Source organism: Zygosaccharomyces rouxii (assembly GCF_000026365.1).
Source record: "Zygosaccharomyces rouxii strain CBS732 chromosome B complete sequence".
Classification (NCBI taxonomy): Eukaryota; Fungi; Ascomycota; class Saccharomycetes; order Saccharomycetales; family Saccharomycetaceae; genus Zygosaccharomyces; species Zygosaccharomyces rouxii.
In genome coordinates, this window is record NC_012991.1 from 411,932 (window position 1) to 425,371 (window position 13,440).

At 38.4% G+C, this 13,440-nt stretch overlaps 8 protein-coding genes across 8 annotated transcripts; 7 read left to right on the forward strand and 1 right to left on the reverse strand.

The window, feature by feature from the left end:
• Positions 1 to 205: 205 nt before the first annotated feature.
• On the forward strand, positions 206 to 2,041 carry ZYRO0B05082g (uncharacterized protein; the record flags this gene model as incomplete). Its single annotated transcript, XM_002495127.1, has 1 exon — positions 206 to 2,041. The coding sequence occupies one exon, from the start codon at positions 206 to 208 to the stop codon at positions 2,039 to 2,041; it is 1,836 nt and encodes a 611-aa protein (XP_002495172.1).
• A 256-nt stretch (positions 2,042 to 2,297) lies between these two features.
• Positions 2,298 to 4,820, forward strand: NAT1 (peptide alpha-N-acetyltransferase complex A subunit NAT1; the record flags this gene model as incomplete). Its single annotated transcript, XM_002495128.1, has 1 exon — positions 2,298 to 4,820. The coding sequence occupies one exon, from the start codon at positions 2,298 to 2,300 to the stop codon at positions 4,818 to 4,820; it is 2,523 nt and encodes an 840-aa protein (XP_002495173.1).
• Positions 4,821 to 5,020: 200 nt separating this feature from the next.
• On the forward strand, positions 5,021 to 5,635 carry RTG1 (Rtg1p; the record flags this gene model as incomplete). The annotated part of the gene is made up of 1 exon (XM_002495129.1): positions 5,021 to 5,635. One exon carries the CDS (start codon positions 5,021 to 5,023, stop codon positions 5,633 to 5,635), a length of 615 nt encoding a protein of 204 aa, XP_002495174.1.
• A 237-nt stretch (positions 5,636 to 5,872) lies between these two features.
• Positions 5,873 to 7,465, forward strand: SIR2 (NAD-dependent histone deacetylase SIR2; the record flags this gene model as incomplete). The annotated part of the gene is made up of 1 exon (XM_002495130.1): positions 5,873 to 7,465. The coding sequence occupies one exon, from the start codon at positions 5,873 to 5,875 to the stop codon at positions 7,463 to 7,465; it is 1,593 nt and encodes a 530-aa protein (XP_002495175.1).
• Positions 7,466 to 7,647: 182 nt separating this feature from the next.
• Positions 7,648 to 8,397, forward strand: PRP11 (spliceosome assembly protein PRP11; the record flags this gene model as incomplete). The annotated part of the gene is made up of 1 exon (XM_002495131.1): positions 7,648 to 8,397. One exon carries the CDS (start codon positions 7,648 to 7,650, stop codon positions 8,395 to 8,397), a length of 750 nt encoding a protein of 249 aa, XP_002495176.1.
• Positions 8,398 to 8,399: 2 nt separating this feature from the next.
• Positions 8,400 to 9,722, reverse strand: NUF2 (kinetochore-associated Ndc80 complex subunit NUF2; the record flags this gene model as incomplete). Its single annotated transcript, XM_002495132.1, has 1 exon — positions 8,400 to 9,722. One exon carries the CDS (start codon positions 9,720 to 9,722, stop codon positions 8,400 to 8,402), a length of 1,323 nt encoding a protein of 440 aa, XP_002495177.1.
• Positions 9,723 to 9,938: 216 nt separating this feature from the next.
• Positions 9,939 to 11,630, forward strand: ZYRO0B05214g (uncharacterized protein; the record flags this gene model as incomplete). Its single annotated transcript, XM_002495133.1, has 1 exon — positions 9,939 to 11,630. The coding sequence occupies one exon, from the start codon at positions 9,939 to 9,941 to the stop codon at positions 11,628 to 11,630; it is 1,692 nt and encodes a 563-aa protein (XP_002495178.1).
• A 232-nt stretch (positions 11,631 to 11,862) lies between these two features.
• NBA1 (Nba1p) lies at positions 11,863 to 13,425 on the forward strand (the record flags this gene model as incomplete). Its single annotated transcript, XM_002495134.1, has 1 exon — positions 11,863 to 13,425. The coding sequence occupies one exon, from the start codon at positions 11,863 to 11,865 to the stop codon at positions 13,423 to 13,425; it is 1,563 nt and encodes a 520-aa protein (XP_002495179.1).
• Between the last annotated feature and the right edge of the window lie 15 nt (positions 13,426 to 13,440).

Consider the following 13,440-nt stretch of genomic DNA (forward strand, 5'->3'; position numbering starts at 1 on the left):
ATGAGAGGGGTGAAAAGGACAACAAGCAAGTTTGAAATCAATTCAAGTCTAATCTCTTGAAGGAAGGGACTCTTCAAACCATTTTTTCGTTTGCTTCGATGAGAAGCGAATCTTTCAGACTATCTAATCAACTACTGTATAGCGATCGAAAATCTTGTTAAAAGACTTAAAATATTACTATAGAAGCTAGAATAGCTTCATATGTATGGCATTTAGATATAAGAATTGCTTTCGTTGGATTAGAAATATGAGCAACTACGTCAACGGATCGCCATCACCATCATCTCATGAGTTTGAAAAGCATCTACTCAAAGAGATTGAGAGCGTTAAGACAGACCAGCTCAATAAACGTAAGAGAAAGCAGATAGAATCCTCCTCGAAATCGCAGAAGACCAAAGCCCAAACTAACGAACTTCGTGATGAGAATGGTTTCAAATTGAGAGTAGTGGAGGTTAACAACAAGAGAAGCCGACAAGTGGATCCTGACTACGAAGTTGTCGTTGATGGTCCACTAAGAAGAATTACACCATACTATTTCACCTACCAGACATTTTGTAAATTGAGATGGAGGGATAGAAACCTTTTCGAAGTGTTTTGTGATGAATTCAGAGACAGAGACCAAGATTACTATAGGAAAACTATCGCCGGTGGATCAGTCTATTTGAATGACGAACCTGCCAATTTGGAAAGTATTATACGCAATGGTGATTGCATTAGACACAAGATTCATCGTCATGAGCCACCAGTCACATCAAGACCTATTAAAGTTGTTTATGAAGATGAAAATCTTTTAGTGATCGACAAGCCAAGTGGTATCCCAGTTCACCCCACAGGGCGTTATCGTTTCAATACTATTACAAAAATATTGGAAAAGAAGCTAGGGCGTACAGTTCACCCCTGTAACAGATTAGATAGATTGACAAGTGGACTTATGTTTATGGCCAAGACGCCCAAAGGTGCTGATGAAATGGCAGATCAGTTAAAGGCAAGAGAAGTAACTAAAGAGTACGTTGCAAGGGTTGTTGGCGAATTCCCTGTAGGTGAAGTCGTTGTTGACAATCCATTGAAATCTTTAGAACCGAAACTGGGACTTAATGTCGTATGCGGCATGGATGAAGAAGGTGCTAAACATGCAAAGACTGTTTTCCGTAGGGTTAGTTATGATGGTGAGACCAGTATTGTGAAGTGTAAACCATTGACAGGTAGAACTCATCAGATTCGTGTTCATTTACAATACTTGGGACATCCAATTGCTAACGACCCAATATATTCTAACCTCAAGGTTTGGGGACCAAACCTTGGTAAAAATGGTGAAGCCGATTATTCACAAGTCATTGAGAAATTGAATGCAATTGGCAGAACCGAATCTGCCCAAAGTTGGTACCATAGGGACTCTCAGGGTGAATTACTAGGGAATGAGAAATGCCCCCAGTGCGAGACAAGTCTTTTTACAGATCCGGGCCCCAGCGATTTAGACTTATGGTTGCATGCGTATTTTTACGAATCTACGGAATTGGATCCAACTACTGGTGATAAAAAATGGAGTTATTGCACTGAATTCCCAGATTGGGCCCTTGAGCCACACCGTAAATACATGAAATTAGCACTGGAACAAGCTGCTAAATGCGGACCAACGACAACTGCATTCAGCGTAGGTGCTGTTCTCATCAATGGCACTGAAGTGATCTCAACAGGATATTCAAGAGAATTACCAGGAAATACCCATGCTGAACAGTGTGCTTTGGAAAAATATTTCAGTAACACAGGCTCAAGTGAGCTACCAGAAGATACAATCATCTACACAACAATGGAGCCATGCTCCTTTAGACTTTCTGGCAACGATCCATGTGTTCAAAGAATTATCAATACTAATGGAAAAATCAAGACAGTCTTCGTTGGTGTCCTAGAGCCTGATACTTTTGTCAAGAACAACTCAAGCCGTAGTTTACTGCAAAGACACGGTATTGACTACATAAAAATTCCTGGATATGAAGAAAAAGCTACAGAACTGGCCACTAAAGGACATGAAAAGACGAACTAGAGGCGCTTGAATGCCATTGAAGCCAATTTGTCTCTAATTTATACTATTATTTAGCGTATAATACTTGTTGACGATCGTAATTGAAAAAATCACTGTGACTACCAAAATTTTTCAACTCTTAGTATTAAACAGAGAAAGATAACATCGAAGGTCGAAATTATTTTACTTTAAACCTTGAAAGTCGTTAAATCGACCTGATAGAGCATTCTAGAGTGCTTTTTAGCTTTCCCCACATATTTCAATTGATCATTGCAAGATGCCCCCAAGAAAGTTTCTAGGTTCCAAGAACTTAGCTGGAAGGGCTAAGGAGCATTCGCAGTTCTTAGAAGCCCTTAAATTGTACGAATCCAGACAGTATAAGAAATCTTTGAAGACTTTAGATACTGTTCTAAAGAAAGATTCTTTAAATATTGATGCTTTAGCACTTAAAGGTTTGGACCTGTTGTCATTGGGAGAAAAAAAAGATGCTGAAAACTATGTGAAGAATGCAATTTCTAAGATCCAAAGTATTGGTGCATCTGCAATCTGTTGTCATGTTCTTGGTATTTATATGAGAAGTACGCAGAACTACGCTGAAGCTATCAAATGGTTTCAAACTTCTTTGGACAATGGATCAGCCAACCAGCAGATCTACAGAGATTTGGCTACTTTACAATCACAAATTGGTGATTTTAAAGGTGCTTTGGCATCGAGGAAAACCTACTGGGAATCATTCTTAGGGTATCGTTCCAATTGGACGGGCCTGGCAGTGGCTCAAGATATTAATGGAGAACACGAAAAAGCAATCGACACCTTATCACAATTTGAGAAGTTAGTCGAGGGTAAATTGGGTGAACCTGAACTATATGAACATAATGAATGTCTCATGTATAAGAACGATATCATGTTTAGAGCCGCTGGTGATAATAAGGATAAATTGCATAACGTGTTGAACCATCTGAATGAAGTGGAAAAGGACATTTTCGACAAATATGGTGTCTTGGACCGTAAGGCAGCAATTTACCACAAATTAGGTGACTCTAAATTGGCCTCGAAGTATATCAGAATGTTAATTCAAAGAAACCCTGATGATTTCCAATTCTACGGAAGATTGGAGGAAGCACTTGGCATTCAGAATGATAATGAGAAGAGGGAAATTTTGTATGGTAACTTACAAAAATTCTACCCCAGATCTGATCCACCAAAATTCATTCCCTTGACATTCATAGATGATAAGAGTAAATTGGAAGCCAAATTTGCAGATTACGTGATTGCTCAATTGAAGCGCGGTGTACCAGCAACTTTTGGTAATGTTAAACCTCTTTATAGGAGTAGAAGTGAATTTGTCCCAATCTCTGATAAAGTGGTTAATGAATTTTTCCAACAAGTGGACCCTTACAAGGATCCCGTTTCCTATGTCTGGACGTGTTACTACTTAGCACAACACTACTTGTACGTCAAAGATTTTTCAAAGGCTGAATCCTTTATCAATAAAGCTATTGAGAGTACTCCAACTCTAGTCGAGTTTTACATTTTGAAGGGTCGTATCCTAAAGGCCATTGGTAAATTAGACGAAGCCGCCGAATGGTTAGAGGAAGGTAGAAAGTTGGATCTACAAGACAGATTTATCAATACCAAGACAGTCAAATATTTGTTAAGAGCCAACAATGTCGATAAAGCTGTCGAAACAGTATCATTGTTTACCAAGAATGACGATTCTGTAAACGGTGTCAAGGATTTGCACTTGGTAGAAGCCGCTTGGTTTATCGTGGAGCAAGCTGAAGCTTATCACAGATTGTACTTGGAATCCAACAAAAGATTGCACGAAAAATTATCAGCTGTGAAGACCCAAGGACTTGTTGAAGAAGATGTGGAATCTCAATTAAAGGAGTTGAAACAATTAGAATGGTCAACGAAAAAATATCAAGGTTTATCACTTAAGAGATTTCAAGCCGTCGCTAAAATGTACAGACAATTTGAAGACGACCAACTAGATTTCCACTCTTATTGTATGAGAAAAGGCACTCCAAGAGCTTATCTAGAAATGTTGGATTGGGGTCGCAGGATCTACGGAAACCCAATGTACGTCCGTTCCATGAAAGGTGCATCCCAAATCTTATTCCAACTACACGATGAATCCGCAGAGAGCAAGAAGGAATTTGATGAGACCTTTAACGGTATAATGAAAGAAAATGCAAAGAAATCAAAGAAGGTGAACTCTCAGTTGAACAAACATAGAGACGAGGAACGCAAAGCTTGCGTAGCATACTCTGAATCAGAAGATAAAGATGTATTTGGCCTTGAATTGATCTCTTCGCAAAATCCTTTGGAAGTGTTTTGGAATGAATTTTACAAGTCTTATGCTACCAAATCTTCGGAAGAAGCCCGTGATTATGTGTTAGAATTCGAATACCAATACAGAACAGGCAAACTGGCACTTTGTCTAGCAGCTCTTAACAAATATGCCAAATATCACGGCGAAAAATCAGGCCTTACTGGTGCCATGGCAATTACTCTCTTGCTAGCAACTCGTGAATCTGAACCATTCGAAGCCATTGCTCAAAAAGTGGCATTTAAAGGTTGTGAATCCATCAAGGATTTACCAGTGGCAGAAAGAGATAACCAAGAATTCGATTGGTGCTCTTTCTTTACAGAGCATTATGAACAAGATCTACCATCACTTTTGTTTCTGTACAAGCATGAACCCAGACAAGGGGAAACTTACAAGGCATTGATACTTAATCAAATCAGCACAGTGAGACCTCAACATCAAATGCAGGTATTACAATACCAACTCTGATTTTAAAAGACTATTTTAGCTTTTGTTTAGTGTTTATGTATTAAAAGCTCTGTGTCCCATCATAACAATGAGAATGAAAGAAAACCTTTTTATACCGATGTTAAACAACTAACTAACATTTGTATAAAGGAAACCTGAGGTAACCCAAGCTAAAAGAAAGAGTCGCAGCTCTATTTTCCAATAGTATTTCACAATTCAATATGAACGGCTCTGTACCTTCTTCAGTCCAATCTTCAAACAGTATATCCAAAGTGGACCGTAGACGTCGAGATAACATCAATGACAGAATTCAACAGTTGCTTACGATGATTCCACAGGAATTCTTTCAAGAGTACAACAGAAGCAACAACGACTCTGAAACTTCTCTATTGGACACACCTGTCAGTGGCACCCCCAAGGAAAGTTCTATCGCAAAGGCAAAGAGTACTGGTACCAAAGATGGTAAACCCAACAAAGGACAGATTCTTACACAGACTGTGGAATACATCAATGCACTACAAAACCAGGTGGATTCAAATAATAGAGAGGAAGCTGAATTAATCTTCAAAGTTCAAGAGCTCAGCAAGAAAACTGGTACCATTATTAACGATGTCAACTTAGAGAACACAAGTGCAGAAGTTGCACTGTCAAAGATAGGTGTTGGCCCATTAGCAGGTAATACCGATGAACCTCTACAGTCGGTTTCGCCCCAGCTACAAGCATCTTCAGTAGCAGCATCAACCGTACCCGGGTCAATACCCGCTCCTCAAAACTCTTCCAGAAGCACAAAAAGAACTAGTGGTTTTGAATACGGCGGATACACTGAATACAGTTAGAGAATACCAGAGCTGGTGAAAGCATAGCGGCTAATTGAATTATTTGATAATACTTTCAGGCTCATCGCTATTATCATCACTACTTACGAAGTGTTCTTCTCAATTTTTTGGACAATCTGGGCTCTTTCTTCCAATGAACCAAAACCTTTTAGAACCACTATTAAATTTGAGTGTATACAAGGTTACTTCTACCGAGCAGGGTTATCAAAGGATTTTTCTCGATATTTAGTAGTTAAAATGACTACTGTATTTGGTTCCAACGTGGAGGGTTTGTCCCATAAGAGACGGTATTCACAGAATGGTGAACAGGCGAAAGTTGCTGGAGATAAAAAGACGCGTTTAGGAGAAAGTAGTGATAATGCAAATGGAAATGGGACATACGCATCCGCTGATAACGTTTTGCAAGTACCTTCTAAGGGTGATGAATTACAAGATGTGAGTGTTGGTTCTCATGCACATGATACTGATGTATTAGCACCGGTGGCCCCACAGAAACAGATCAGTATTGGTAAAGACAGACATACGAACAAGTATGTTTTCCCACATATATCAAGAGATGATTTAGTAAACGCACGCAAATTTTTAAAATACTATGGATTGAGGAAATTTTTGGATAGCTATTTACCGGAGGAATTAAATTCGTTATACATTTATTTTTTGATTAAATTATTAGGCTTTGAAATAAAGGATAGAGAGATGGTGAATGCAATTTACAAACATGTGGAATTACCAGAACCAAGTGCACCACCAAGAAAAGACTTGATCTACAATGATTTTGAGGATCCTTTAGAGAAAAGACACGCTGTGCGTTTGATCAAAGATTTACAAAAGGCAATTAACAAAGTTCTTTGTACAAGATTAAGATTATCAAACTTTACAACTCCAGATGCATTTGTCGAAAGGTTGCAAAGTGCCAAAAGTATCTTAGTTTTAACAGGAGCAGGTGTTTCTACGTCACTCGGTATCCCAGATTTCCGTTCTTCAGAAGGTTTTTATTCCAAAATTCGTCATTTAGGCCTTGAAGATCCACAGGACGTTTTCAATTATGATATCTTCATGCAGGATCCTTCTGTTTTCTATAACATTGCACATTTGGTCTTACCACCAGAAAACATTTATTCACCGTTGCATGGATTTATAAAGATGTTACAAGATAAGGGTAAGCTTTTGAGAAATTATACTCAAAACATTGATAATTTAGAATCCTATGCTGGTATCGATCCCGAAAAGGTGGTTCAATGCCATGGTTCATTCGCAACAGCATCATGCACAACATGTCATTGGAAATTGCCAGGTGATAAGATCTTCGAAAACATTAGAAGATTGGAATTACCACTTTGCCCCTACTGTTATATGAAGAGAAAGGAATTTTTCCCCAATGATTCAGTAATACCATCTGGTGGTAATGGTGGTTCAGAAGATATTTCCGCCGGTTTAAACACACCATTAAAATCACATGGTGTTCTAAAGCCTGATATTACTTTCTTTGGTGAAGCATTACCATCTAAGTTTCACAAAACTATTCGTGAAGACATTTTGAAGTGTGATCTTTTGGTCTGTATTGGTACAAGTTTAAAAGTGGCTCCCGTTTCTGAAATTGTAAATATGGTACCTTCTCACGTCCCACAAATTTTAATCAATAGAGACCCAGTAAAGCATGCGGAATTCGATCTAAACCTTTTGGGTTACTGCGATGATGTAGCTACTTTGATAGCTCAAAAATGTTCATGGGATATTCCTCATGAGAGATGGAATACGTTAAAGAATAAAAAATTCAACTGTATAGAAAGTGACAGAGGTGTTTATTCAATAACGCCTAAAGAAGATTAGCATTATTATTATTACCATTATCATCATTTACATTTTCATTTTCTTCTACTGTATAAATTTTTTTTGGCACTATTATTATTAGTATTATATAATATTATCTGTATTCAATTCGGAACAATCTCATTTCATCTTATTTCATCTCATCTCATCTCAACCTCCAAGATAAAGAAACTAACATAGACATGGATTATCAGAATAGAGCTGGCTCTAAGAAAGGTGGTGGTGGTATTGCAAGTGACTCTCAAGCTAATCTTGCTAGACGTAAACAGGTTGATGAGCTTCTAAGACAAGGTCAACAAGTTCCATATACATTTCAAGATGAAGCCGATGAGTTAAACAGGAATCCCTACATATACAAGAATCATTCCGGGAAATTAGTTTGCAAACTTTGTAATACTATTCATACAGCATGGTCAAGTGTAGAAAGACATCTGAGTGGTAATAAGCATGGCTTGAACGTGCTTAGACGTGGTAGCGCTAATGATAAAAATGGTGGCCCAAGCAAACAACAAGAAGACCAAGACCATGAGTTTTTGGAAGCTGTTGACTCTAAGAGACGTAATTTAAGGCATAATGGTATTGTACCAGATTGTAAGACTGCCTTGGTGAAAGACAAGGAAACTGATCAACTGGGCATCGCAATTCAAGTAGATTACAATGCAGAAGAAGATAGTAATGACGAACAAGTGATATCGCCATTCATTAGAATAGTTTCTGGGTTAGAACTTTCTGAATCAGATCAAAACGATAAGAAATATGTGGTCATAGCTTATGAACCATTTGAAAACGTTGCAATAGAAATACCCTCTGACAAGGAAATTGTAATGAATAAGAACTACGAGGATCGGAGTTCACTGGATGAACTTAATGGCAAATGCACATTTTGGGATGTTGATGCTCATAAGTTTTACGTACAGCTTTTCTTCGCATAATGTTACAGTTTATCTAACATGGTTTCCATATATTTGTTGATGTGGCCAGCCAATAGTGAATATTCTAATTCCACTGCATCAACTTCATTTTGGAAATCTACTTTTATACTTTGCATCTTTTGTTCTAATTCTTTAACTTGACCTAAGATGAAATCTCTTTCAATATTTTGTTCAGCCTGCTGTACTTGAGGTACTACTTTATCAGCATATTCCTGCTGTAATTCCATTAGCTCTTGGTCGTACCTCTCTGATTCTAGTCTGGCATTTCTTTCCAAATCATCTAACTGAGTTCTATGAGCGTCTAACTGTTCCTGTAATACTGACATCTTAACCATTAGACCTGAGGACAACATGTTTTCCATCTTATCACGTCTAATGATTAACTGTTGCTTCAAATCCATTAGGTTTGATTCCTTCATATGCGATTCTTGCAATTCTGTGGAGATAATTCTAAGTAGTTCATATAACTCTTCAATAACCCTCTGGAAGGTTTGCATAGAGACCTCAAAATTCTGTTGTGATTTTTGTAGTTCTGTTAAATTTCGTTGTTTATCATTTAACATCGTTTGCAATTCAGATATACCATCCTGCAATGCTTGCAAATTAGTCTCTGAATATTTAGATAATTTCTCCTTCAAAGACTCTAATTCAACTAATTGAAAACCAAAAGATTCTAATTCCTTTAACATCTTCTGTTTCTGATCTTTGTAGTTGTTATAATCCAATGACAGCGTCTGTTGCACCTGGGTCAAATTCTTCAGCTGTGCCTCTAATTCCTTATTATTTTCCTCTAGCGATTCTAATTCAGGTCCTCCAAAGTGGGTAGCTTCTTCATCATAATCCTCAAGTTGCTGTTGTAATAAATTGTAGTCATCAAACTTCGATCGAAGTTGGCCCAGTAGAGCTTCAGTCTGACTGATGAACCTATTACAATCAAACATTCTCTCTTCTCTGAACCTTGCATAATTGACTACAGCACTCAAAAGCCTTCGTGTCCTCAGAGCATCTGGCTTGTATAGATCCAACATATTAAAATCGTTGACGCCAATGTTTTGGAAGAACTTGAAGCATATTTTGTTCAGCACCAGTACCTGTAAAGTTGCATTATAAGCAGCATCTTCTTCCTCATTACCTTCTCTACCAATACTAATCAAAGAATCTGCAGATATACCCATAAAGTTATCAATGATTTGCTTGTAAAGCGTCATCACGTACATCGACGTGGGTCTTGCAATGTTATCCTCAGTAGCAAGACTAAAATCACAGCTCTGCAGACATATTGCAAGCTCTGGAATTTCTAACAGTGGGAAAATGTCGTTGTTCATGGCTACTTCCCACAATTTAACATTACAGTATACCTTGTTCGTAGAGATCTTAATACTTCAAATCGTTCCGCGAGAATAAGTAAAAGGTTAACTCTCTCTAAAGAAAACAAATACTAAGGATTCTGATACCATTGGGTCATTGTGAATCACCTATATTTGTTCAGCACCGAAACATTCACTGACGATCTTTTCCAGCTAACTTTTCTCGAGCACAACATGATAAAGAAAGTAGCTGTTATCGGCGGTGGTCCTGCAGGACTATGTTCTGTCTACCAAGCATTGAAATCTCAATCTGAAGATTATGGATTTGAATGTGTTGGATTCGAGGGTAAATCGAAATTGGGTGGTGTTTGGAGCGATACACCAGGTGAATCTCTCGAATCTCCCACGGTAGTTGGTCAATTGGCCAAACTGCAGGACCCTACAATAGCCCATGACCCTAGAAATATCTTCTATGATAATTCACCCCTTGTTAATCCCGCAGATGGATCTATTCAACTCAAGACCCTATCCGGTACTGGAAATAAGAAGCCATTGAAGATTAGTAGGAGACAATCTCTAAGGGATGGTATATGCTTTGCTGACAAGACAGGTATCTACGACGATTTCGTAAGTAACACCCCGAAGGAAATGATGAGTTTTGAGAACAGCTCTATTGGCCAGTCTAATCCTGATATTTATCCGCTAGTCGATTTGCCTAGTATTAAGAAAGCATTTCATGAATTTATCGACAAGAATCAGTTACAATCTCACTACAGAATGAATACTAGTGTGGAGTATTTAGACAAGTTCGGTCCTACCAAATATGTGATAGTAGCTAAAAAATCTGATCCTGCTACGGATTATGATGAATGGTATTTGGAAAGCTTTGACGCCGTTATCATAGCTAATGGACATTTCTTAACTCCATACATTCCCTATTACATGAGCCAGCCTAAAGATGGTGAATTAGCTGCAAAGACTATCCACGACTTTAATAAGAAGTTTTCAGGAGCTCTTGTACATCTCAGAGATATCGATGGTTGGTATCACAATGTTTTACCACAACTACCTGAAAAATCCCAACATAGACGCCTGGTAATTGTAGGAAAGAGTTTTAGTTGTATGGATGTCTTAAAGAGAATTCAACATTTACAAGATAGTGGTGACTACGAGATAATAATTTCTACAAATCAGAAACCTGAACCAGATGAACGTAGTCCCTTCAAGTGGTTTGACGAATGGCTTTTACAAACTGATAGAGTGACTATCAAGCCCCAGATTCAAGAGTTTGACCTAAGTACAAATGACCCTCAGATCAAATTTGTTGATGGTTCTCACTACAAGGTGGATTACGTTCTATTTGCTACAGGTTACCTATACAGTTTCCCCTTCATTTCGCCACAGTTATTAGAAAGCTGTAGAATAACCACTACACCTGACCCCAGAAATGAGGATCATCAGCCATCCAACGTCTCTAGGGTCACAGGTCTCTATCTGCATACATTTTCGATAGCGGAACCTACCCTGACGTTCTGTGGAATTTCGAGCAATGCTAATTTCCAATCATTTGACATCTCAGCAAAAGCTATTGTGGGAGCCTTCACTAAGTTTAATAAGCAATTCCAACTACAAAACCCGGTTGATTTTCCCCATTTTGATTCCGTCTGGAGCCAAGTTTTACCCCCAATTAGAGAGCAACTAATGTGGACTCAGGAGAGATATCTAAAGACTGGTAACAGCGGTGCATTTCACTATTACTTCCCGCTAGAACTACTATTTCAAGAATGGCTCGAGCCTTCTAAGAGAATTTTTCCAGATGGTGAACAAGTCCAGTTTCCTTCCAGTTGGCGTGAACAGAGAAAGGATGGATTCGAAAGACTACAAAAGCTGTTCCAGAATGCAATGCAGACTGGTTCATCGCATTGAAAATTCTTTGAAATAGATCAAATGTGGTCATCTTGCCCTGTATTTACTTTTGCACTTATTGGGAAATATATTGAAGTTAGTTCGGCAAGGCGCGACGTTAGGGAATACTACCAACTGCTACTATTACTACTATACCGATCACTGACTATAATTGAAAACTAGCTAAAAGGTGTAGAAAAGTTCTTGTAAAGCTCTAATATAGAAGTGCATTAGGAGCTATTTGATCAGAACAATGGAAGACTACCAGTCTCCTTCACAGGTGTCATTGAACACCAAGAGACTTTCGGCGATGATCGATTCGCTACATCAAGATCAAGACGATAAAGATCTTTTGAACAACACACGGGAGTCTTCACCAGTTACCACTCCCAAGAGGATTCAACATCCACATTCTAAAATGACATCAAACCAAGGTTCACCTACCAAACTACCTCGATCGCCTGGTGGTTTTAATGTAGCTTTAAATACTCCAGACAAAGACTATAGGGCAAGTATGCTTTCCAACTATTCTGGTGTTGTACAAGAAGGTGTTGGTGTTTCTTACGTGATGAAGAATCCTCAAAGCGTCATAAAGGAGGAATCAAAACCTCGATTGCCTACGTTTCCCTCGGCAGAGACTATCCAGGCAAGTAGCAGGAAACCTACTGGTGCCAGTGAGGATGTTGTGCTTAAAAAAGTCGAAAATGTAACGACAGGACGTGGTATTTCTAATGCGTCTGCTGGTGGTTCTAGATCAAGTTCTGAAGCTCCCAGACATGGCTCTTTGAAATTATTGTCTATCAATGGTAACAAGAGATCAGTACAACCGAAATCGTCCATTGGATCTGGTAATATGGCAAGTGAAAGTGAAACTTCAAATCAAAATACTGATCTTTCAAATACTCCTAAAAACCAACAGAACGATGAACAATTCCCCCGAATCTCTACTCCAAGAGTCGACAGTGATACTGAATCTATAGCTACAAGTATTATACCAGAAGTTACCACAACAACTAATGGTCATGATAAGGGAATTCCACCAGAAAGATCTGAAACTACAGATTACAACCCAGCTATACCACCAAGAAATAGAAACAGACCATTGTCCAAGTACCTTCTACAGGAAGATGATGATGTTGTAGAATTGGATGATGAAGAACATAACAGTCGGAGTTTAAAAATACCTGATTCGCGCACAAGAGGATCCTCAGTGACAAATGTATCGGAAACTTATTACTCCGTTGCAGGTTCTGACGCTAAAGGTGATAGAGTCGATATAGATTTAACAAACGAAGACGATGGAGCCGAAGAGGTGGACACCTATTTATCAAGGCCATTACCTACAGTTCCACAATCAGCTGAGGTCCACAGAGATTCTACAGTTAAACGTGAACAAGGTAGAGAACCTGAGGTGGTTACAACGTTAACATCTACAAGTTTGAAAAATCAAGGAGGTGAAGATTCAGACGATCAGTACGAATACATTGATGAATCAGGTAGAGTGTTAGAAAATCCAACACCACAAATAACTCCGTCAAGTCATAAAACTGGAAGTACTAAGAATAAAAGAAAGAAACAGCAAGAATTAAGACAGTTTGATGTAGATACTTTATCACAACTTTTAAACGTCACTAAGGGTACTCTAATAGGTGCAGAATTCGCTAATTTAGGTATGAAAATTGAGGAGAAAAGAGCATTGGAAAGATTAGTCGATTCATTGTCGCGACTAACAGCAGATATGGTCTTAGATCCTGATCGTTACGAAGAAGGATTGAGAAGGCTCAATAAAGCCACTAAAGCATTAGAAGGATTTTAACAACGAACAGTTGCA